This window comes from Gigantopelta aegis, chromosome 10 (genome assembly GCF_016097555.1).
Source record: "Gigantopelta aegis isolate Gae_Host chromosome 10, Gae_host_genome, whole genome shotgun sequence".
NCBI classification, from domain to species: domain Eukaryota; kingdom Metazoa; phylum Mollusca; class Gastropoda; order Neomphalida; family Peltospiridae; genus Gigantopelta; species Gigantopelta aegis.
In genome coordinates this window covers 82,304,312-82,330,556 of record NC_054708.1, presented here as the reverse complement: position 1 = coordinate 82,330,556, position 26,245 = coordinate 82,304,312, and the positions used below count along the sequence as shown (strand labels likewise).

Here is a 26,245-nt window from a genome sequence, read left to right as displayed (position 1 = left end):
GCTCAGTACAACTCAGGTGTACGGCAGTTGCCGTCACCTCAAGTCGTTCGGTGTTAACGCACCTTCACCCTCTGTGGTACACCCCGCCGAGAAGCAATTTCCTATTATATGATCCTGTCAGCGTCGCCATTGTGCCGTGATTCTTGCGTCCACGAGCCATTCAGCGGTGGCCATCATCCCCACCGACATTAAAATTACGAAAGACTTAATATCGTTTTGAAATACAAGCCTAAGTCAATTTTCTACTAAATCGTCGCTTTAAACTTGAATATCTTTTAAACAGCGCCATTTATAACCAAACGCCATGAAATATAAGTGCGTATATGAGTCAATTTATTTCGTTTTCAATAAAAGTGGGATTGCTACAAACTGCTCCGCGCGCTGCCACGCCTGGTCGGGTTTTCTCTGTGCCTCGATTGTGCAACTCCGTTTGACGAACCACTTAAAAGATGTCGGACTCGCGTACGGTTGTCGTAATTTGACGTCCACTGGTCCCTGCCGCTCGTCAACGCAGCGTCGCATTGTTAACTAGACCGATCTTCATTTTTATCGGGTAATTGATAAGTTTTCTCCCCTGTTGAGCAAGTTACCCGACTGTAACGGAAACCCGTGTTTAATCATGACCTAATGTGCAAATCTTCTTGAATTAAACGCGTCCTTGCTGTTTTGTCATCTCAAACAGCGTAATTTCCAACCCCTTCCTGCTGTCCACCAGCGCTATCTTGCGGTGGGCTCGTCACTTCTTTGATGTGACGTAGGGGCGGGTAATTCTCTTTACGTCGAAGAAAGCCACATTTCGAGAGTTTTGTCCTAACATCTCTTAATTCCTTTCTAAACAGATCAGGGCTTGTTGAAACGTCCGTCACTTCTCAAAACAACACAAAAGAGTTAAATGTGTTAATTTAAGGTCTAAACAATTTTGTTTTCCTGCGCCGAACAACGCTTCGACGTATTGTGTTTATGTTTTGTGGACCGGGATAATGATTCGGACAGGAGATAATCAGTTTAACTGAACATCTCGTTAGATTACGATGGTTTCTGTTGTTGAGACCTACCTGATCCCTCTTCACACTCATCGTATCGCTCGGCAGGTAATCCGTTATGCAATATTAGACGTAAAGTCATTTCAAACACTCTTTGAAGTAAAACGAAGAACCTGTTGTAGACGGTGGCTTTCATAAGCAACTAATAACCCCAGTCCTGAACACACTACTCAGATAGCTGAATTGTGTGCCCGGAACAGCGTGCTTGGACCTTAAATGGATAAAAACACGACAATTAAGTTAAACTTTAAATTACACTGAAGACATAACATTAAAATGGATTGTTATGCAAGGAGACTTATGTGTGTATTATTATTTACCAAATACATAGAAACAGTCATAGACACATATAGACAGATTATAATAATGTTCACAGATATGTGATGGTGATGGTATATAATGTAAGCAATACATTGTACATCAGTAGGAAATGTGTAGTGTCGGTGTACATACTTATGCTGATATAAAGTGTTCATACTTGCAATCAGGACAAGACAGTACATACCACAGCCTTAAATATACCAGATGCGGATCACTGGTCGGATCGGACGTGCAAGTAACTCATTGAATGCGATCCTACTACTAGTATTGTACGAACCATATTAAGTATATTTGGGAATAGGGTCCACAGGCAGTCATCCTACAGGCGGTGCACTAGGGGAGTGGCGGTCCTCCTAAGGACGAGCACCTGATAGTGGACCATGGAAGCAATCACGACTTCGCCTAAAACTTCCTTTAGACTCTATCTTGAGCAGAGATCAGATTTTAATCACGGATTACGGTTTTGTCATTCAGATTGTATGAACAGTGGACGAATAACATATTTTTTTCTGCCACGGTATTACAAGCGCCAGCCCGTTTTCCCACCAGCTAAACGTTCCCTTTCCCTCCCTCCCTCATTATTATTTCCGCACTCAGCACCTGTATACCTTATTTACATATCATTAACATGAAAACACAATTCTCTTTTAAAGACGAAAAGAGCATTGGAAATTTTATTTGGTTACATTAGGGAATGTTAATAGCAGTTTATCGACGGGAGATCCTCTGTGTCCTCTCCTACCCAGGCGCTGACAATGGAGGAAGAGCTAGGTCTGATACATTTGGTCGGATTCACTCGACTAAACCGCCATTGAAATGATTATCCACTAGTCATAGACTGATACCCAGCAGGTTGCCTACTCATTGGAACTCCTCACAATACACCGAGCGGCACGCTGTGAAAGGGTAATGGTGTACCTATCTAGTAATTGGCAGCTCATACATTACGATAGACTGACTCCCCACCTGTTGTGGGCGCGCGGGATGGGTGACTTTGCATGGAGATGAAAGAGATAGGCCCTTTAGCGTAACTCGTTATAAATGACCGGTTTACGATCGCATCAGTGTGCGCGATTAGCTTTAATATGACTTAATTAAGGCTTGGTGTTAAATGGTGTTGAGCGGCTATTCTTTTCCTTCCTGCATACCTTTTCGTTCTTCGTGTGTTCGTTCGTTCGTTCGTTCGTTCGTCTCTGATCACGTATTATTTCTCGTTCCCGTTCTTGGAAACCCCTGCAAGATCTTGCCTAGAAAGGATGGTTTGAACCTAGCTTTAATGTCCCTTTAAGAAAGACAATTTATGAGACCAAACCAATCGGAAAAAAAATAAGAAAATACATTTTCTTATAATATGTACTTTTTTTTATATATAATCTGTTAGATGTGTTAGATCTGTATTTTGATTTTACCATGATATATGTTGCCATGAATTATAAACAAACACGAAACATTATCGGGTTACTCTTTCCTTCGACTAAACCGACCGTTTGACACGAGCTTCCATCCACAAATTCAAGCACGCCTGCCTTGGGCTCACTCCTATATTATCTACCCAGAAGTCCTATCTACCAGAGGTAGATGGGTTAATGCAACTTAATGGTAGCTTCAGTGTTCAGTGCGAATCTATCATTTTCAGATCATAATAAAATAAAATAAAAACTGTCGTGTGTCCTGGCGAATCCTAATAAAAAATAAAGCCCCGACATGTTGGCCTCCCAATCAAGGTGTATTCAAATCACCAGCAATACCGAAACAATCGACTTTTCTTACACTGGTTTTCCTTTTGACGGGAGCCTCCTGTATAAACAGCGTAAAGCGCCTCAAAGGAGTTGCTCTTTTATCGAGAGAGTCGCCCTCCAACTAACTAAGACGACATGGAAACTCTGGCGTGAGATCCACGTTCCCAGCGGACAGCGCGAAGCTCTTCCGGCAACTGGCAGTCATCAGACGAAAGATATTGGAGACGAAAGAACATGGTCTATTTGATTCTGTTTGATTTCCCTCTGCCAAATCTCGTATCACAAATAAATATAAGTGTATGACTTCCGCGTGTTGGCGGTCTAAAGACGGGAACCTACGTGTTCGGGTTTTTACTTTAAAGCTGGTGTTCATCTTTGATTGAAAGACAAACATGGTAATATCTCGTGTGTGTGTTTTTGAGTATCGGCGAAGAGAATTGGCATTTGATAGAAGCATAAATAAAGTAATTCTTCATTTAAACATGTTTAAAAAAAAAAAAAGAAAAAAGAACATACAAACAAATAAACAAAAAACAACAACAACAATCCACCAAACAAAGATCGCTCCCTTCCCCCCCCCCCCCCCCCCCCCCCCCAAAAAAAAAGAAGAAATAAAAACAACTAAAAACTATAACACCCCCCCCCCCCCCTCCCCAATACCATCATCCCAGGACCATTAAAGTTTTCGAACCCACTGGTATCTTCCTTTATATAATTATTATATTATAACAAGTAATTCTAATTTAATGAAAAAGATAGATATTTTGGGCATATAATTTATCATAATAAAATGAAAAGAAAAATAAATATACCCCGGGTGAGAATCGAAATCATGACCTTCAGATTGCTCTAATTAATTTTGTGATTATGAGACTGACGCGCTACCTACTGCGCTACCGAGGCTACGTATAACATTCGCTGTACTGACTATGCAGTCAAAGCGTGGACAGCTGGCGCTAGGTCAGAAAGGGTGAGAACAAAAAGAAGAGAAACGGTTTGTTTTGTTTAACGACACCACTGGAGCACATTGATTAATTAATCATCGGCTATTGGATGTCAAACATATGGTTATTCTGACACGTAGTCATCAGGGGGAAAACCGCTACATTTTATTCTAATACAGCAAGGGATCTTTTATATTCACTTTCCCACAGACAGGAAAACACATACCACGACCTTTGTCCAGTTGTGGTGCACTGGTTGGAACAAGAAAAAACCCAATCAGCTGAATGGATCCATCGAGATAAACATATTTACGGCCACATAAAAACTTAATTTCAAGTGCACATGCATAAATAACTTAATGGAATATATATTACTAGTATTATATTTTCTTGAAACAGTACTCTCCACACCCTCTCCCTGTAGACAAAAAACAACATAAACAACAGCAGGGTCCACAACTGATCAAAAGCCTGACCCAACCTAGGGCAGGAAATGTGAATGTTTTGGACACAAAATAGGTGTGTACAACACTTGCTAATCCTATAAGTATTCACCTTGAAGTCAACGATAATAGGACATAGTCGATAACAGGTTCATAATGCTTGTCTATGATAACCAATGAGAGAAGACGTTACAAAGAAGAGAATTAGGGTTCTTTTCTCACGAGCTGAGGCGTGGCGCGTGCACAAAGACCCTGATATCTGATATTTAATCCTACACGTGTGCTGAGATTCGGGAGTGACTGATAACCCATTATGAGGACAGATCAAAGGACCGCGACCCAAAAGGGATCCTCCGTGCGATTAGGTACTGACAATACGTGTAGTGACTGACAGCTTGTTTCTAGGAAATGTAAGACTCGCTATTAGATCTATTATAGTTTTACTATTCCTTGTCCGACATATCGCGAACTATGGATTAAGACCCATTTTCGGCCACACCTCAAGTTAGATGAATAACATATGTGACTGAAATAAATAATGGTTATAGTCATAAGTATATAATATTCTCTTATTCTCCTGTTTATTAGCATGTTTCTTACAATTCTATCACTTTCACATAGACATTTGGTGACTATACTGGCACATTCATTATTTTATGCGCTTACGTCGTGCATATCACACAAGGAGAGATGCAAGGTTTTTCTATGGAAAGGGTGCAAGTTGCAAAACAGACAACCATTGTATATAAATACAATAGCATGTATCCTGTGTAGGTATTGCCGAGAAACGCCCAGCCGACGTCTAAATATTAAGATGTCTTACCTGTGACATTTGTATTTGTAATCATCAGTTCATATGATTACCTTCATTTGAAACCCTATTGACGATGTGTTGTTCACGGCACTTCCAAGTCTGAGGAATCCACTCTCTTCATCAGATCCTGTTGGATCCGCATCTGATATTTAAGTCAGAATGGTGACGTCATTGCTTTGCCAAATATATTTTGGACTCCATTATGTGGAGTGATTTTGATTCATAACGCGACAATAAAGTTTAACATTTATTTTGATGACAATAGTTATCTTATTTTGGTTTTACTTTTCCCGTACATGAGTTTTATCTGCGTTTTTACCTGACCATACGCAAACGATACAGGGAATGTGGGGATGGGGGACGGCAAGCCTCCCAATTACTAAGGAGCTGAGAATTTCTCAGAACAAAACCTTGATACATTCTGATAAACAGAATTGTTTGGCTTGTTTTATTGCTTAAGGTGTGTTAAGTTCTCACTGCTTCTATTATGTTTTGTGTTATGTTATGATACACATAATCGTACGTGGAATTAAGGCCACCTTAAAACAAACCCAGGACAAATTCCTCCTGAACACTCAGTGAAGTGCCGTCTTAAACGTCTATGAATCTGACCCATTAATTTTAATGCTATCATGGATTTATCTAGATACATTTCCTATATAACCATTCTGGAACCAAATTAATCTAACAAAATCTTATTGCGGAAACAGAGTGAAAGATCCCAGCTTTTTAAAAATACAAGAATCCTACAGCTGTGTTGTGCTGGTAAATGTCATTGTGTGTCATATCTGCCATATTAACCGGCTTGGCGTACTCGACTGCTTCTCGGAAATAATGCGCTTTGCGGATTTCTTAATGTGCACGGTGTCATCCTAAAATGTGATACTAAGTTATCGTTACGGACAGACACAGTTTAGGCCAAAACAAATCAGTAAAACAATGTTTGTAATTTCCGAGTCCTGATCACATTGCTTTTAATTATTTGTTGGTACACTCAGATTAGTTTGCTACACGGATTCTTACTTGAACAAGAAATCATGTTAACCAGTATTTAAGAAACATCCATCCAGGACATCTTTTATACACATAGCTAGTTCGTTGGGCAGGTTTTTTTTGTATGACATGTGAACACATTCAATGAATATTTGGGAAAAAAACAACCCATCATGCCTAAACAGTAACTTTAGCAAGAATAAACCCTACAATAAAGGCTTTATTTCACTTCCAATGTATTCCTCAATTACCCAGCCACTAACTATCTAGTATCAAACGTTAATGACTGCTATAGAATCATCTTATTTCAAAATTTAATTAAATGTTGATAAAACTAATATTTATGCTATATAATATAACAAGCAATATTTAGAATTTAACTTTTTTTGTTGCTGAAAACAAAAACCCAGGCAGAAGCCAACTTTGATATGAAACAAAATATGATACGTTTTAATTTTGACCTTTAGTTATTATGTAACAGTATAAACACAATTTGGGGATAGTTTTTAATATGTTAAAAAAATAATAACGGGGCAAACATTTCAAATATTTATATTATTTTGCTAAAAACAAATAGAAATTATATTTACATTATTTACCTCAGTGTTTAAACAAAATCTAAGAAATGACGTTTAAGATTTGACCGTTTTACTACAGAAAAGTCAATGGACAATTGGTCGTAATTATTTAGAAAATAACAGACAACATTTCTTGAAGTAGGTCTTTTTTATTACAGAACAATATAGACAGAACGGCATCTAAGAACAGTTGACGTTGTTGTTGTAGAGAATAATGGAGAGAAGCCGTATTTATTTACTTGAAAACCCCTCTCCGTAGACTTGATGAATTGTTATGCCATCTCGGTGTGGGCCCGTGTCGAGCGTAAAATAATTAGTAAAATTTATGGCGCTTTCTTAAAAAGGGAATTATTTGATTTGGTCGCACTGATTAAATTCTGCAGACCATGTCAAATCGAATCTAGCATTGATAAGGGATGCGAAAGAAATGTGTTTGCACTTCACACCAAGAGCGTATCCCACTCAATAGTGCACGGTTGTGTAACAGTCCAGAGCCCTGATCTCTGTTCCTTTGAACTCAGCATGCTTTGTCAGTCTTAAAGCTGTATGCTTTGTTTTCGGTCTGAGAACACAGTTTACTAAAAGCTGGCGTCGATTGACGACACCATTAGGACGCATTGATTCATTCATCGGCTGCTATTGGATTGCAAACATTTGATTATTCCAAGACGTAGTTTTCAGTTATATATATAAAAACAAGTTTTAGTTTAATTATACCATTAGAGCACATTGATTGATTGACTGATACATTAATTAATCAATTATTTGTTTTGCTTAATGATACCAAAATAGCATGACACCACTAGAGCATAGTGATTGATTAATCAGTTATTAGATGTCAAATACATGGTAATTACGACAGTTTGAAGAGGAAACCCACTACATTTTTCTATTAGTAGCAAGGGCACTCTTATATGCATGTAACAAAAGAAAGAGCATAATATACCACGAACTTTGATATATATTTTCCCATTGGTAGCAAGGGATATTTAACATGCTCTTTCCCGCGGACAGGACAGCACATACTACATCATGAGACGAGCAGGACGGACGTACTGTCCAGTAAACGAGCTCCTAGCGAGTGGCTGTCCTCCTAGCGAGTGGCTGTCCTCCTAGCGAGTGGCTGTCCTCCTAGCGAGTGGCTGTCCTCCTATAAGCGACATTCGTGCAGAGCTAGTTCAGGGTGAGCAGAACATTTCGCCAAATTTCTGTTAAATTAAAAACAAATTGCAGAAACTTCGTTTTTTTTTTTTACAAAACGTCAATAATTACATAAAATTATTTCGCCAAATGAAAATAAAATTTGCCATTTTCTTTTAAAATGCACAATTGTCGAATTTGGCGAGTGCCAGAGCTAGCTCTGTCATGGGATCAACCACTATTTTGTCAAATACCCACGCGGCTGTCATGGAATCAACCACTATTTTGTCAAATGCCCACGCGGCTGTCATGGAATCAACCACTATTTTGTCAAATGCCCACGCGGCTGTCATGGAATCAACCACTATTTTGTCAAATGCCCACGCGGCTCTGCATAATGCAGAGATACGGTTTTGATTTTTTCCACAAAACACCTAAACATGGTATTGTTTGTAATCGCTGTAGACTGTACAGATATCAATAAACACCTAAACATGGTATTGTTTGTAATCGCTGTAGACTGTACAGATATCAATAAACACCTAAACATGGTATTGTTTGTAATCGCTGTAGACTGTACAGATATCAATAAACACCTAAACATGGTATTGTTTGTAATCGCTGTAGACTGTACAAATATCAATAAACAAAGGTATTTTCCAAAATCGTTTGGAAATAAGATATAGAAAGTAAATGCAGAACTATGTTTCATCTTTTACCTCGCGTTAAATCGTTCACGTTCACATTTTAACGTGACCTGGATTGTACATAACATCAAAATGAAATCGAAAAATAGCACATTAAGAATAAAGAAAGTTTATAACATATTCTAAATAATTAAATATAAAAAATATTCTAGAGACTACAGCTTTAAGAGAAAAAAATCTTATGTTGATAATAAAAAAGGTCTTTACTTTTGTCACAACGCATCATTGAACATAGCAAGTCACGAATCCTAAACCACGCCATGCGTTACTCCGCCCATTGTCTTAAGTGTTATTTTAATATTTCTATACGTGGAATAAGAAACTGAAATGAAATTATGGCACAAATCGGAAACATGAGACGAGCATTACGTTATATTCAGCCGTGTGCAGTCAAAGAGAAAATCTATTTCTCTAACCAAATCTGGCCCAATTGTTCCACGCCTGGCCGGGCGATGCTCAATGCACGCCAAAAGAAAGTCATCAAACATTCAATTCTTGTTAATGAAATTTTATTTCGCTTTTATATTAATTTCATTTTCTCCAAGATAAAGTTTAATTCCGTCTAAGTGCCGCAGCCTTTGCACGCTTAGTTGACTACAATTTGACAAGCTGGTGTGCTCTACCAAAGATAAATTTCAAATTGAGTTGTCAGCCCTCGTGTCGACTCCCGCGAGATGGCGCGAGCGGCATTTTGCATCGCTAGACACGTGCCGCCGTTTGGCAGAAATCGACACATTATTTTCGCCGTTTCAAGATTCTCTTGTGTCGAACTTTATACGTTTAGAATAGCTGTGCCACGGAATGGTTCGAACATGACTGACTTTAAATTATGAAATAAAAATAACAATGATGATGATGATTACGGAGATAATGATGTTGTTACTATGATGATAATAATTTAATTCAGCATAATGATGTTCATATTATTAATTACTACTACTACTACTACTACTACTACTACTACTACTACTACTACTACTACTACTACTACTACTACTACTACTACTACTACTACTACTACTACTACTACTACTATTACCAGTACCACTACCACCACCACTACTACTGCTGCTACTACTACTACTACCACTAGTAGTAGCAGCAGCAGCAGCAATAGCAGTGGTAGTAATGGTGATGGTAGCAATAGTAGAAGTAGGGTAGTAGCAGTAAATGTAGCAGCATTGGTAGTGGTATTAATAGCAAAAGTACATGTAGTTTTAATAGCAGTCAGGGTCGTACCCTCCGGAGGGCAGGTGGGGGGGGGGGGGGGTCAGCTGTCCCACTGAGAATCTCACCTTTTTTTACTCCAGAAAATAGCATACACATCTCCGTGTTTAATTTGTTTATACAAAGTAGTGCCCCCCAGGATTTTGATCAGGGTACGGCCCTGGAAGTAGTAGTTGTAGTATAAGCAGTAGTAGTAGTTGTAGCATAAGCAGCAGTAGTAGTTGTAGCATAAGCAGCAATAGTAGTTGTAGCATAAGCAGCAGTAGTAGTTGTAGCATAAGCAGCAATAGTAGTTGTAGCATAAGCAGCAGTAGTAGTTGTAGCATAAGCAGCAATAGTAGTTGTAGCATAAGCAGCAATAGTAGTTGTAGCATAAGCAGCAATAGCAGCAGCAGTAGTAGTTGTAGCATAAGCAGCAATAGCAGCAGCAGTAGTAGTTGTAGTGACAGCAGCTGCAACAGTAGTAATAACGACAACAACACTAACAACAGCAGCAGCAGCATCAGTAGCAGTAGCAATAACGTCGCTATCACTATCATAAAACTGCGTATTAATAATTGTCCCACATCGATGTCACTCCATTCAGTCTACCAATACAATTCACCTTGACATAATTATATGGCTACAAGTCCGCTTCTGATTGAGCCAATAATACCATCTGTTACTCGGCAACAGACCCACTAGTGGAGTCGTGTCTAATTATAGGTTTCGTTTTCACAGTTTAGACAAGCCAGTCATAAATTTGACATGCTTGCATGTTCTATTGTTAGCATTCGTGCGCTCGTTCAGATCTTGATATGTTATATATTAATAAATAAAATATTAAATACAGTTGAACAATGTGTTGACAGTTGTAATGGTGTTCAAATATGGAGTAGATAATCGTTACTGTACATAGGGTTAACTTTATGCGGCATTAATAATGGCCATTTCCTAGTTTAATAGAGAAATCGATGGTTGCTAAATAATACAAGTCAGTTATTTTGTTCGATTTTTATTTCACGAATTTTACGGAATGTTTTTCTGCTGATAGTGACTAGAGCAGTTTTGTTTATAACGAATATCATTAATCATTTCGGTAGTAATATATCAGTGGCGGATCTCTGGGGGATTAACCCTTTAGCATCCAAGTAAAAAAACCTGTTATTCAATGGGTTTTGCGTGAAGATTTTGCTGGTGTTATAGCACCTGCTACAGTTTCACAGTCTAACTTATTAAACTTACCCCCTCCTTCTTAACATCCTGGATTCGCCCCTATATATTTTAAGGCAAAACAGACACATCTTTATTTAATTAATGGCTTTTTTGTCTGTCTGTTTGTCTGTCTGTCTCGGCCAGTCAATCCAAACGGATTGTCTGTTTATTACATGTCTGTCGGTCCATTGTAGCACGATATGGTTTAGAAAAGTAATAATTATTTTCTACTCGACCGTTGTCTTCTGAATATAACGTTCTCGCTTGTTCCGGCCAACATACGGTACCACTGGTTTCAACATACTGCAGTTCTTTAACACGTTTATTATCACCAACAATTCTAAATCATGCAATTCTGATGTTTTTCGCGTCACCTATTTATTTACCTTACACCGAAAGCAAAATTTGTGAATGCCGATAACTGTGTGTATATAATACATTTATCAGTAGCGAACAGCACGAGCTATTGACAAGTGAAATTCTAAACAATCGACAAAGAAAAACACATCCATTTCCTCTGACACTTCATTCGAGCGAATCGCTCCGACCCTTGTTTGTCCCGCCGGTGTGGTCCGCCCCCCATAGTTCGGGGTTCACTGCCCCTACCCCGGGGTCCAGACCGTCTATGAAAGATTTAAAACAAATACTCGCTTTCAACTGCTAGCTGGAGGTATTTCTGTGTTAGTCCTCTGCCCCTATCGTGTGTCATTGGTATGTTTGATTTATGCATGCAATGTGTGTTACAACAACATGTCCCGCGCTCTGCTATAATCGTTTTCGCAAAACGCATGTGGTCGTTTTATGGGCTTGCAGGCAGAGCGATTTGTCAGATGCGCTTGTTAAGCCCATATTGTTTTTTGAACACTTTAATCGCCGTGCGCAGCGTCCCGGGCTGTGGGCGATATCAGAATAGGACCACCCCGGAGGAAAATTACTAGCGAAATGTAGACAACCGAAGGAAAAATAATCGCGGGGCGGTTTTCTCCAATACGAAAACGACAAAATGATTCTGAATAATTTCTACTTAGAGACATGAAAACATATTAACTGCTAATAACAACAAATGGGCCAGGTTATTGGTGCATATATCCCTGTTTTCGAGACTGACGGAGAACGCGTTAACACGTCTATGGAGGATATCTCTGAGCACATTTCGAGACACCCATTGAGAAAGTGTAAGAGTATTTCCCTGCAGCGCTCATTATCTGATCCGCTAGACATATTTTCAGGTTGTGAAACAGTCCTTAACACTCGATTAAAACCTATCAAAAGATATTTCTACTTTCTCCCTTTGTCCGCGGTGTCGATTTCACCTATAATTGATTCTGAATGCCACGAGATTCTTATTTGTCTATTACAAGGCGTTCAGTTTCACCCATTCTTTGAAAGCTCAACACATTAAGGTGTTGTCAATAACTGTGAAATATACACGCCGCTCTCTTTTCTCTCTGTCTCGTGTTCATTTCAAGCAGATTTTATGGTAGATTATCTGTTATAAAAACAGAAGAAAATATAAAAATGTTGTTTTCAGAGAAGTAAGAAAACAATCCCGGTAAAGACGTAGACAGGGTTTTCTTGTGACGTCCAAAGTAAATATTAACATTTTCCGTTCGTAGAGAAATGATAAAAACAGCACTGTTAAGCAAGTCAGAAGCGGTTTTATGATGTCATTTCAAAACGTGTAGATATGTTTAACATTTCCATTTAAATGCACCATGGACTTGTCGATTAATCGAACTTTTTAAAAATCAATTTATATACTTTAACGTTACTGGATTTATTTCAAAATATTGCCCCTTCTATAACACGGATTACTAATGGTAAACACAAACATAACTACAGGGTTAATAAACTCATATGTTTTCGCTATCGTCAGCAGCAATATACAAAGTTCGTGCTATTTATGTACAGTGTACAAATAAACATTTCAGAAAGTGTTCCACTTTATATGCGTTGATTTAGGTAACGATGCATTTTTATGTGACCCAAATTAAAAATTGCAATTAAATAAAACGAAGATCTATTTCAACACATATCTATACAAAAATAGACTTAATATCTATTTTTGTACATATGTAAAATTAATCTTGATAAACTATTTCAAATTCCGATTTTTTTTAGTCACAACCGTACACTTGTATTCTCCTTACAGTAATACTATACACATTAATTCACAGACTACGAGAATATAGAAAATCTCTTTAACAAACACAACACGTGTCTTTAAGTCGGAAAACACATTTCTATTCTCTACCCACATTTCGTGTCTTTAACATACCAGCCATCGACGCACGTGCAGAGGATATGTTTCCAAGTGAAATCGCTAATTACTGTATTAATGTTACATTAGGTAAAAGATGTTAGTTTCGCACCGGCGGCCACGCGATGGCTGGAAGGAATCTGATTTTCAGTTCGACATATCACCTGTAGTTTACTAATGACGCAAACAGCCACGCACCGCTGACTGGAAATAGGAAGACTTGCACTACACATGCAACGTGTTCAATACGGATCTCTATACAACAATCAAGATGTAATATTTTAAGGTGTTAATAACATAAATAATTAACGTCATGTTTTTATGTCCTTAGAACGCATATTTAAAAAAAAAAAACATTAAAAGGGGGATAACTTGGCAAATCTCTATTTTATTGCAGCTTGAGTGATTAATTTATTATTAAAACTCACTGCATTTGTTATTTATACATTTTTACTTTTTTTACTTTATGTTATGATAATTTCATAAACTGAGAGCCTTTTGTTTTTTTAAGGAATATTGGACAGTTATTTGTGTATTTCGTAAAAATCGTATAAATAAATCATAAAAAGTATCCATTAAGTTACAATATCGTAGCTTCTGCGGCAAATGAAATGTAACAATCGATTTCATAGAACATGTTTAGCTTGTACGAAACGTGTTGGCACATTCAGTTGAGGTCACATTTTAAAATCATATTTCATTAAAAACATATTTCGACGAGTTTTTAAAGGGACTATCCTGAGGTTTGCATCCGTTGTTAAATATTTCCAAATAACACATTCTGTTTAGACAAAATATGGATGAAAGAATGGATGGATAAACTGCATTTACGTAACTACACCCAATTAAAGTTTAGGCACGTCTACTCTGGGCACAACATCTGACTTCGCCAGTGACTAGTTTCAGGGCAGAAATACCACATCTTTAACCATTTAGTATTATTAATTAATTATATGACATAATTTGTGTACAAAATAAATCCAAACAATTTAGTTCAAATTGTATATTACAAATATTAACAATAAAAACTGGAAGCTGACTCCGATTAAACGGGTTGATTGAAATGTATATTTAGTTTTATATCTGGTTTATTAATTCAATGATGCAGTAAACCCGTGTAATAAAACAATCATAGCGCTGGGATGAGGTCAGTATAATAGTAATGGGGCGCACATATAATAAACCTCGTTCCGTGGGTCTCGTTCGATATTTCTATTTGCTCCATAAAACACGTATCGACCCCAGTCTAATGTCATAACCGTGCGACAAATACCTTAAAAATAATTATGTAACTACTATTAATGCCACCACCACCACTAATTACTACTACTACTACTACTACTACTACTACTACTACTACTACTACTACTACTACTACTACTTACTAACTTACTATTACTACTACTTACTAACTTACTACTACTACTTCTACTACTACTACTACTACTACTACTACTACTACTACTACTACTACTACTACTACTACTACTTACTAACTTACTACTACTACTACTACTACTACTACTACTTACTAACTTACTATTACTACTACTTACTAACTTACTACTACTACTACTTACTAACTTACTACTACTACTACTATTACTTACTAACTTACTATTACTACTACTACTTACTTACTACTACTACTACTACTTACTATTACTACTACTACTTACTTACTACTACTACTACTATTACTACTACTACTATTACTACTACTACTACTACTACTATTATTACTACTACTACTACTACTATTATTACTACTACTACTACTACTACTACTATTATTACTACTACTACTACTACTACTACTACTAACTTACTACTACTACTACTACTACTACTACTACTACTACTATTATTACTACTACTACTACTACTACTACTACTATTATTACTACTACTACTACTACTACTACTACTACTACTAACTTACTACTACTAACTACTACTGGTATTACTATTATTACTGACTTACTATTAATATTGCTACTACTATCAATAACAATTACTACTACTATCAACAACAATTACTACTATTACTACTACTACTACTACTACTACTACTACTACTACTACTACTACTACTATCATGACTACTACTACTTCTAACCTACTACTACTACTACTACTACTTTTTCTACTACTACCACTACTACTGCTGCTACTATTACCTACCATTGCCGCCATCACCACTACAGTTTTTAGTAGTACACGTATTATTGTGGCCGTGGTTGTTACTATTATTACTCTATATATTTGGTTCATTAGTATATGATTATCGTGTAACAGTCGGTAATTTAATTTGTTTTAAAATAATTTAATACCTAAATTTGGACAAATGAAAAACAACTTTATTGCATCGACTAACACATTTTGGCGTCATCAAATAAAATGCTACCTTGCTTGCTAGTCGTTTGATTAACGTAGTGATTAAACATAGTTCAGATAAATTTTATTTTACAGATTTAAATAATAACAGGATAATAAAAATGTCTTTAATAGTCCTGGTCATAGTTAATGGCACTGGTAAATATAACTGATATTATTGCAAAATATATATGTAATAGTGTAAATGTAACTGATAATACTGAACTATGTGTATTTTATAATCTTGGTAAGTGTTAGATATATCACTGGAAAATGTGTATTTAATAATCCTGGTAAATATAACTAATATTACTAGTAAATATAATTTATGGTACCACCAAATCCAAATGATATCTCTATTGAATATGAACGAAAGTAAACATAATTGATATGACTGGTAAATATAATTTATGATACAGGTACTTATAATTGATATTACTAGTAAACATAACTTTTGCTAATGGTAAATATAACTGAATGGTGATATATGTAATTTATGGTACTGATCGATGTTATTGTTATTACTGGTTAGTATAATTTATCATACTGGTATATATGCTTTATAGTACCGGTAAATACCCAGGAAAGGCAACGAATGAATTCTATGTGGTCAAACTCGAACAGCGGGACTGTGAAATTGACAAAGTATATCTTATCCTCTTGTCGAATAAGTATAAACATTTTTCTATAATATTCCGATCACGAATCTATATGATAATAATTACTTTTCATTTCACTCAATAAACAGAAATCGACAAAACACTTTCTCCTATACTATTCACGTGCAAGGATCAATGACCTGTCTTCTTATAAAGTCGATCACTAATGTCATTTTCTTTCGTGTATATTACAAAGATCTTTTAACTCTGTCCATTCTTCTGGGTGGGCAATCCACGGTGAACGAACGATTTGCCAAACACAAGTAAGATAGGTTTTTCATGCGGGGCCTATATGTGAGAGACAGAGAAAAAAAAGCCCTGCAATAAAGATTTCACATTTCAGTCTATTGATCCGATAGCCGTGAAGGCTGGATCAATGGTCTCTTTGTAATCGAACAACGGGGCTAGGAGAGTCGAACAAATTAGCATTAATTTTATCAGGTAACACCTGGCACGGGAGAAAGTTTTACATTTCTCTATTGAAAGTGATCGGGGTTATTGGCACAAAACTAAATGATAATGGTTGAAGTTTTAAATCATTTTGTTATAATGACATCGTAAAGAGGGATTTCAAATTGAATGTCGCCCCAGACAGGTACGGGCAGATCCAGTAGACATACACACTCTGGAGTATGGTCGTATAGTAGATTTAGTTACAGTATAAGAGGGAATTAGACAGTTGTACCTCCACCTCACCCGCAGAAGAAAAAATAAAAAATAAATAAGCAAAGAAACACACACACACACACACACACACACACACACACACACACACACACACACACACACACACAGAGAGAGAGAGAGAGAGAGAGAGAGAGAGAGAGAGAGAGAGAGAGAGAGAGAGAGAGAGAGAGAGACGCGCGCGCGCGCGCGCACACACACACACACACACACACAACACCCCCCCCCAAAAAAAAAAAACCAACCCAAAAGCCCCCAAACAAAACATAAAGACCCCACAAAAACCACCACAAAAAACCCAACAACGCGAAATCCACCTCCGAAATAAATAAAATAAATAAAAACAAAAACAAAAACAAAAAAATCAAAATCAAAATCAACAATCAAACAAATAAAAATAAATAAATAAACGAATAAATACACAAAAAATATTCAAAATTAAAACAAAAAAATCATAACAGCATTTTCTTTAGCTTTCGATTAAACAAAAACCAGCAAAAAAACCGCTGACTAGCCCAAAGAGTTTGTTTCTGAAAAATGTAAAATCGAATTTGCAATCTCGAGTAAAGATTTATTATTTAATCATTTAAAACCGATCACCCACTCCCCACCATTACAATGTACATGTATATAGACATGTATTTATTATTAAAACTTAAACTGGAAACAATAATTTCTTACCACCCGACGACATTCTTCGATATCATTCACCCAAAATCGCTAATATACGTCATAAAAATTTATTATTTTCAATTTTTAAAATCAGAAGCGTGGTATTGCTATCATTTTAGTAGTTTGTACTACAAGACATTATAAACACGTGGCGACATATTACTACAGTAATTGGATTTGTAATTTGCATAAGGAAAACTGTTTATGAGGATATATTATCTGAGTGAAGATAGCAACTTTCAGAAAGATTCGGTAACGATTACGACACCATTACGCCCGTTACGTACACCATTACGTCCGTTACGTGTTGGAAAAAAAATCCATAATATTTTGTGCACTTAACTCGAGCGTCACATGTTGTCAGACCACCAGGTCGTCAAAGACTCATTCCGGCATGAAACAGCACGAAGATATTACCATATTCAACAAGTCGTAAAGGTAATGCCTTTTTTCTCTACCCACCCCCCACCCCCACTCAGCTATGGGGGGGGGGGGGGGGGGTCGCCTACAACTGTGCGATGCACCGTGTGACAAAAACGTAAAATTCGTGCGCCGTAAAAATTTGTTTTATTTGCCAGTGCTGCAGATCGTACGTCCCCTTGCAATCAACCGGGGACCCGACGACGGTATTAACGACGTCGAATTACTGCAGCATAAACTTTACGACGTCCTCCCCGGACAGAACTTATAAGTCCTATTTACTGACGCGGAGGTGTTAAAGTGTACACCAAGGTTCCTGTCGCGATGTAATTCATATTCCGTTGCGACTGTTTGCAGTATAGACTTTTTGTTACACTATATAACGACAGTTTGAAGCCCGAGCGCGGACGTAAACCGTGCGTGATGCACCGTATAAGCAACTCATATGAAAATATAATGCAACTCTCTCTCTGTTTTAGTGCTCCATGACACTTTTTAACGACCGTTTGAACGGCCAGCTTGCTGTTTCTTCACCGCTGACCCCGGCACGCTGAGGACGCCGGGATACCTTCGCCCAGGATTTCTCCAACGTCGACATGGCGTTGTTAGGCAATAAATATTTAGCAGGGTTTATTTTGGATTTGACGCGAATTGTATTTTCACGGTCCTCCCAAGCACTTTATCAGAGTCCTAAACCTGATCTAATTAAGAGGCAATCCGCCTAACGCATCTAAAGAGTCTCATAAAACACGATGATGATAAATGGAGTTAAATACTTGATGCATAAAGACTTATCTTCGTGAGTGTCCCGAATCCCGACACAGCACTCGCTGACACGCACTGTCGCCCGGTAGACTTCACTTGTAGAAAATCGTCTTTAGGGACCACCAGCTACTAATGCCAAACGTCTGCTAGTGAAAAGACATATGCTATTGGCAGAACACAAAATATTATTAGAAATTTCGAGAATTTGATACCTAGTAAATTATAGTGGTAATGCGGGTGGCACGAAATCTTTATAAAACGGCAAAACTTGCGTAATGGCAACTAGACATTGTTTAGTAAAAATAATTAAATAATTGTTTACGGGTATAACATGCATTTGAGGAGAAAAAAGTATAAACATTCAATGCAAATCCTGCTGTTGAAATTAAGTTAGTTTTAACAAAATGAAAGCGTATTAAGATAAATTCTAATTAATAGTATTAGTACACGATATACTTACCATAGAGTAATCACTACATCGGCACTATTTTGAAGTTCGCTATAACCGATAAGAAAGAGGAAAAAAAAGAAGAAAACAACACCTGCCCAAAAGCACATTCGCACACACACGCACATACTCATACGCACACACACACGCACACGCGCACGCGCACGCGCACACGCACGCACACACGCACGCACACACGCACGATGGTGCATATAAAAAATCATTTGCTACTAATGGGGAAAAGGTAGCGGGTTTCCTCCATTAGACTAGACCTAAAATTACCATTTGTTTGACATCCAATAGCCGATAATTAATAAATCAATATTCTTAAGTAGTGTCGTTAAACAAAACAAACTAACTTTTAGTTGTATTAGTACAGAATATACTTACCAAATATTAAGCACTACAGCGAACAGTACCATCGATAATACTTATAAGCAACTATGTCTTCAGTCACTATTTTGAAGTTTGTTATAACCGATATTTATATTTTGATAAACCCATTAAACCCCCAACTACCCTCCCCGAAAACAAACAAACAAACAAACAAAAACACACAAATGAAAAGTTAGTTTGTTTTGATTAATGACACCACTGGATCATATTGATTTATTTATCATCCGCTATTGGATGTCAAACATACGGTGATTTTGACATATAGTCTTAGAGAGGAAACCCGCTACATTTTTCCATTAGTAGCAAGGGATCTTTTATATGCACCATCCCATAGACAGCATAGCACATACCACGGCCTTTGATATACCAGCCGTGGTGCATTGGTTGGAACGAAAAATAGCCCGACGGGGATCGATCCCAGACCGACCGCGCATCAAGCGAACGCTTTACCACTGGGCTACATCCCGCTCCCGAATGGAAAAGAAATGCATTATATTATGTGAGTTTGTTTTATGTTACAGGTGTGGTTTCAAAATCGTCGCACGAAGTGGCGTAAGAAGCACGCGGCGGAGATGGCGACGGCCAAGAAGAAGCAGGAGCAGGCGGAGGACATGGAGTCGGACCTTGAGGACCTGGACGGACAGGACAGCTACGACGACGGCCAGCTCGACCACAACGGCGTTAACATGTGCTGAGGGTCAGGCCAGCTCCATACTAAACAGTGCTAAACTCAAAACAAAACAAACACGCGTTATTGCGTTTCAATTTGTCTACGCTTCCATTCACGCCAGTTTGTTGTTGATCACGAGTTCTATGACGTAATAATAACAATTCGTTTTGGTACAGTGATCACGTTATGACGTAATAACGAGTAGCCTGTTTGTTTCCTGAGGTTACGTTTATGACGTAATAACGACTAGCGGGAAGCGTAGTGATAATTTTCGGCTCCGGCGGAAACAGTCGTCAGTTGTATTTAGTCCACGATGACTGATTGGCTCCCCAGTGACCTTGACATCAGATTCTGGAGTCAGTCTGAGAGAAGAACAGCCTGAGGCTCGTTAACAATGGTGCCAATGTTTGAACACTGAACAAAAAGTGAAAAGGTGCAAAAAGACGATAAACATGTTAAAGATGCTTTTTTCTTCTTTTTTTTTTTCTTTAATAATGTAAAGTATTTCGTTAATTAACCCTTTAAGGATTAATCAAAGTTATAAATGTTGTACAGGAGTGTAGTTCGTGTGATCTACGATAGGAGGTGAACCACGTGACCCCGTCGTCCATCTACAATATAAATCCCGAGAGCTGAGACTATTATTAATATGATGTCAGCCTTGTCGGGCCATTTGTTATTTATTATCTCTAATCCGCGTTTAAAGATAGCCTTCTCATTTGGCCATAATTAATGAGGAAGACGGATATTCATCCTTTCTTATTTACACCATTACTGTGAGAGCATTCGCTTCCGGTCTAGTAGGTCTTCTGGATTTCAAGGACAATCCTGTGTTTGTTGAGAATTTAACCCAAAATATTTCTCGACCCAAATAATATTTTTGTGGGTTTTGTTTTTAATAGTCTGATTATTAAAACAGTTTTTACATGTCTGAAAAAAACCCCACCCTAGTTGAGTAGATATTGAAAAACTGGTATGTGTGTTTCTCGGATGTTAAGACTGTACCAGGAAGTCTTTGTGATTAGTTCTTGTACTTTACTTGGGTGCTTCTCTCACTGTAAACATAGACTCTTAACTTGAACGTGTGTGTGTGTGTGTGTTGCCTTTCCAAAATCCAATCAGAAAATAAAAATCACCCAATCTAGACTAACTAATTGACGCTTCATACCAGGCTGTTGCGACGTGGTGTGGAGCGTCTGAGTCGTGTGGCACACCCTGCTGTAGATTACATTGTGTCCGCTCACCCAGCAACCACCCACACGACCGCCCTGTGTTTACCCAGTCTACCCGTGCTCCCCGTTTCCAGGCTCTATTATCAGGTGGCCATTTGTCAAAGCACGACCGTGATTTACTAGACTGGTAGCGCGCTACTTGCTCCTCGACTGTTAGAGTTAGACTGGTCTGCATAGGCATCTATGAAAGGGCTACCTCATTTTAGTTTCATGATTTATTTTCAAATAGAGATGTATTGTTCATACGCTCAAGGTATTGCTTGATATTTATTTCTTGCCCAGTGACAATTATAACGTTGGTGATGAAAGCAGTGTAATTTTGTTAAGGGCAGGTACAGAACTGATCACGTGGGTGGGGTGCTGGGGGTAATTATTATTTTACGGTTGGTGGTTCTGTCGCATCGTTTTTCCACTATACATACATATGGATTTAATCTAATTTTGTTTTGTTTGTGGTAGGTATATTTTAGCAGTGCCTCCAGCCATGTGGTCGCTTCTGGAACTGCCCATGATGTATACTCAATACATTAATTAAAGCCAGTAAATACTTTCGGCATTTAAATTTTTTTTTTTTTTAAATACGATAAGAAATATATAGCTTTTTCCGTTAGAAGGTGTCGACGTTTTGGTATGTTCTTAAACTTATTAATTTAAACACCGATTTCTGAAGAGCAAATACAATAACCAGTATTGTTTCCAACCAATGTGTGAAGAATTCTAGATGAATGCGCATGTCTGTGTTTTTCATAAATGCACGAGACCAGTCTTTACTGAAACAATGTTTAGACGTGACATGCGATCAAAACCTACTAACATATCATGACACTGGCAAAGAATTACAAAATGGTCTACTAGCCGTTAATTACTGTTGAGTATATTTTAAAAAAACATATATGTCTCTTTTGTTCCCCTCTTTTTTAATGTTATGATTTTAAATGTTTTCATTTTTAAATTATTACTATTAGATCATAATATTTTAACAAATACACATCGCAGGTGAGAATCCATAATTTAAGAACAGGATATAATCTTATTTCTAGAAAATATTGTACAGACATTTCCAAACATTTTAACTCAAACATTAAATAAAACAGAACGTGTTGTCACTTCTTTTGAGTAGTTATTAAATTTAAAAACTAGGAAATATGTTGATTCTAGTGTGATTTTAGCGCCCCTATAGACCCGCCCCTGTGATATTCGTCACTGACTGCTGTCACATGCCGTTGTCGCGATGTGAGACATGTAATGCACGCAGGACGTGACAGCACCTTTGTCGACAATAATATGCGGTCGGTAACAGGCCAGGACACGCTATAAACGCGTTAAGCATGGCGTCTATATTTAAATAATTTGTCCGATTAAAGGAAATCGATACACGAACATCAATCACGTCTCGAGACGCAAAAAGAAAGTGTAATCTTTTGCAGACCCTGCTACTAATTTCCATTGTTTGGTAGACGGTTTAGCCAGATTTGTATCAAATTGTCCCTAAATCGAATCGCAATCCCGCCTTGTAAAAAGGATAAAATGGCGGCGACGTCTGCTTGATTGGAATGGCGCGAAGATGATCCATTCTTCACTTAAAGTGCTGATTAGTTGTTTAAGTTTCGTCTGCTAACAATGTCGCTTGATTAATACGGTAGTGGGGATAATGGTCATTAATTGTATTCAAGAGGACAAACCCGACAGATGTATTTCTTTGCTTTAATATTTTGAAACTTTGAAACTTTATTTCTGTACACTCATGCCGTCAAACGACAGCATACGAGGAATTATTGTACTATAGTTATTTACTGGAAACAGGTGTACCAGAGATAGGTTTTCTTCTTCTTCTTCTGAATCGGTGCTTCTTGCAATTGACTGTGGTGATTACCTATTTCAAAAACAAATTGTAATTCAGGATATGGTACATAAGAAACAAGCAGTGTATAAAATAATATGATTTTGAGTTGACTATTGGCATTAGGCACAACAAATACTAGATATAAAATTATTATAATATTAGCTTTTCCTTTCACAAATAAAAGCATCGCAAAGGTGCGGAACGATAAACTACCACAGTTCGTTTTTTCTAAATATGTTTGGTTTAAAAAAACGGTTTAACTCTATATTTACATTTACAATCTTCACATTGAATTCTTCTTTCAACAAGAATGATTTGGTATGAACCATTTGCCATGTCTTGTAATATAGTCCAAAGTGTTTTGTAATATCTGCATTGAAAATATTAAGCTTGATTATTTTTAATTCGTTGATATCGATTTTAAAATATATACATTTTGATAAAAATCACTCTTCAATTTTAATAATACCAATAAAGCAAAAGTGGGCAATATGAAAGAAACCAAAAGACGACTGCCCACTAGCGGCTAATTTGCATGTCACGTACCAACGACTGCCCCCTAGTGGCTGGAGTGTGCGACTTCCTGTTTCCAACCATCGCCTAATCTCGGGTGTCTTTAACAGTAATAAATGTAGTGGAACTATATTGGCTTTAGACGCGTGGACCAAGACCTGTAGTTTTGTCTGATCCCCACTTAAAGAGTGCTTTATAACAAAACTAAAATGTATTCACCCGCCTATTGTAGTTCCATAAACCTAGCTGGCTTTAATATGACAAAACCCCGGTGTTGTAGATGACCGCTACGGGTCATTTCTATTTGTTTTACTTAATCATGTTGTTACATGTCGGCCATTTAATCTGCGCTTAAATAGGAACCGTTTGGAGTTTGATTTACAATAAATATGTCTTTATTAGCGGGAAAACAATTAAGGAGTATTTCAGCAATTTATACTTTCAGTGTATATTAATAAATAAACATTACAATATAGACCTAATTATAAAGATTCATTTCATACACACACACAAACCCCCCCCAAAAAAAACAAACAAAAAACACCCTCATTTAAAATCAAATAAATAATAATAATAATTATAATAATAATAATTATAATACTTATTATTTTTATTTTTATTATTATTATTATTATTATTTTTTTTTTTAAAACATTATTACTATTATTATATTTAACTATTATTTCGTTATTTTTGTGTTATCTTTTTAAATTAATTTAAATAAAGACGCTGCCACAAACCGACACTCAACGTCTAGTTGCTCTTCGCAGATTAAATGGTCCGTGTTTTAGGTAGTGCCGGGTAGCGCTTAGTACTAAAAAACTAACGAGTGACTGTTCAAAGGGAATAGTTATTGTTTACCTATTGTGTTAATTCCATGGTGCTTTCGGGTAATTTATTTTACCTTTTGTACCTTAACTCAGTACGAAATACAAAATATAAAAATATATAATTGAAAATAAATGTTAGTTTACATACTTTGCCCCTCAGAATAATCTAAGGGTTGCAATTTTGTAACGTTTTGATGGAATTATACATCTAAATTAATAAATATATTTAAAAATATAATGAAAAACCCCCAAAAACTGAGAAGCATTGTAAAATTTAAATTTTAATATTTAACTATTTTAAGGTCCAAGTTAAATATTTGTTTAACAGTTATTTGTACAGTACCTATTTCATTTTTGACAAATAATTAAATACCAAATTGAACGCATTTGTCATTTGTAATGACATATAGCATATGTAAGGTCATTGTTAAAATATATTTTGTAAATGTAATGTATAAAACGTGGTATTTACAAAAATATGCAGTTTAACCTTTTGTGTTTCTAAATTTCTTGCGTATTTATTTGTGTATGTTCTTTCCTCTCCTCTGTCGCTATTTGAACATTACTGTTTTAGGTCATCTAGTTTCTTCATGTTATGATTAGGGTACATAAATAATTTATATACTGGTTTATAATATGTACACGTAGTTTTGAAGAAATTACGCTTCAGAGGTCTGTTTATTGTCTTGTTTCTAAAGTAGGTGAAACACACTGTATAAATTAATTTATTTTTAAGTTGTTTAACTTTTAGCGAAAGGACTTCTTTTCATATCAAGAATTATAATAATTTATTACAAATAATAACATAGTTATGTTGATGCAATATACCAAAGTACAATATTATACAAGAAAGCAAAACTAATATTATAATTTAAACATGAGATGTTTATATATGAACAAAACAAGGATTATAGTCCTGGCTGCAAACTATTGTGTGTAGACTTCATTTCACGTGGCTGCCAGAGGCAGCTCTACTGAACGTTTGGGGGTGTGCTCTTACCCCCACCTAGTACTATAATACAGGTGGATCTAGAGACTGTGATTCTGATATCAGTGGAACTTTCCTGTCATGTATAATGTTTATGTTTTTTTTTGTGTTGGAAATTAAATTCACAACAATGAGTCATTTGTTTTGTTTTAGTTTAGTTAATACACTGCTAGGGGCTGGGTTTAGCTTAGTTGGTTGAGTACTCGCTAGAGGTGCTTACGTCGCAGGATCGAACCACCTCGGTGGATCCGTTTAACTGATTGAGAGTTTTCTCATTCAAACCAGTGCACCACACCTAGTCAAAGGCCGTGGTATGTGCTTTCCTGCCTGTGGGAAAATGCATATA

At 36.9% G+C, this 26,245-nt stretch overlaps 1 protein-coding gene and 1 non-coding gene across 2 annotated transcripts in view; one reads left to right on the top strand and one right to left on the bottom strand.

The window, feature by feature from the left end:
• The window catches only part of LOC121384117 (homeobox protein Nkx-6.2-like), a 38,575-nt gene extending 12,542 nt beyond the window's left edge, over window positions 1-26,033 (top strand). The window contains exon 3 of the mRNA XM_041514357.1: window positions 20,345-26,033. Coding sequence (XP_041370291.1) covers window positions 20,345-20,518 — 174 coding nt within the window. The 3' untranslated portion in view covers window positions 20,519-26,033. The remainder of the gene's footprint in view (window positions 1-20,344) is intronic.
• On the bottom strand, window positions 3,913-4,006 carry Trnam-cau. Its single transcript has 2 exons — window positions 3,970-4,006; window positions 3,913-3,948 (listed from the first exon to the last, which is right to left on the bottom strand). It is a non-coding gene; the product is annotated as a tRNA-Met (tRNA).
• Window positions 26,034-26,245: the final 212 nt, after the last annotated feature.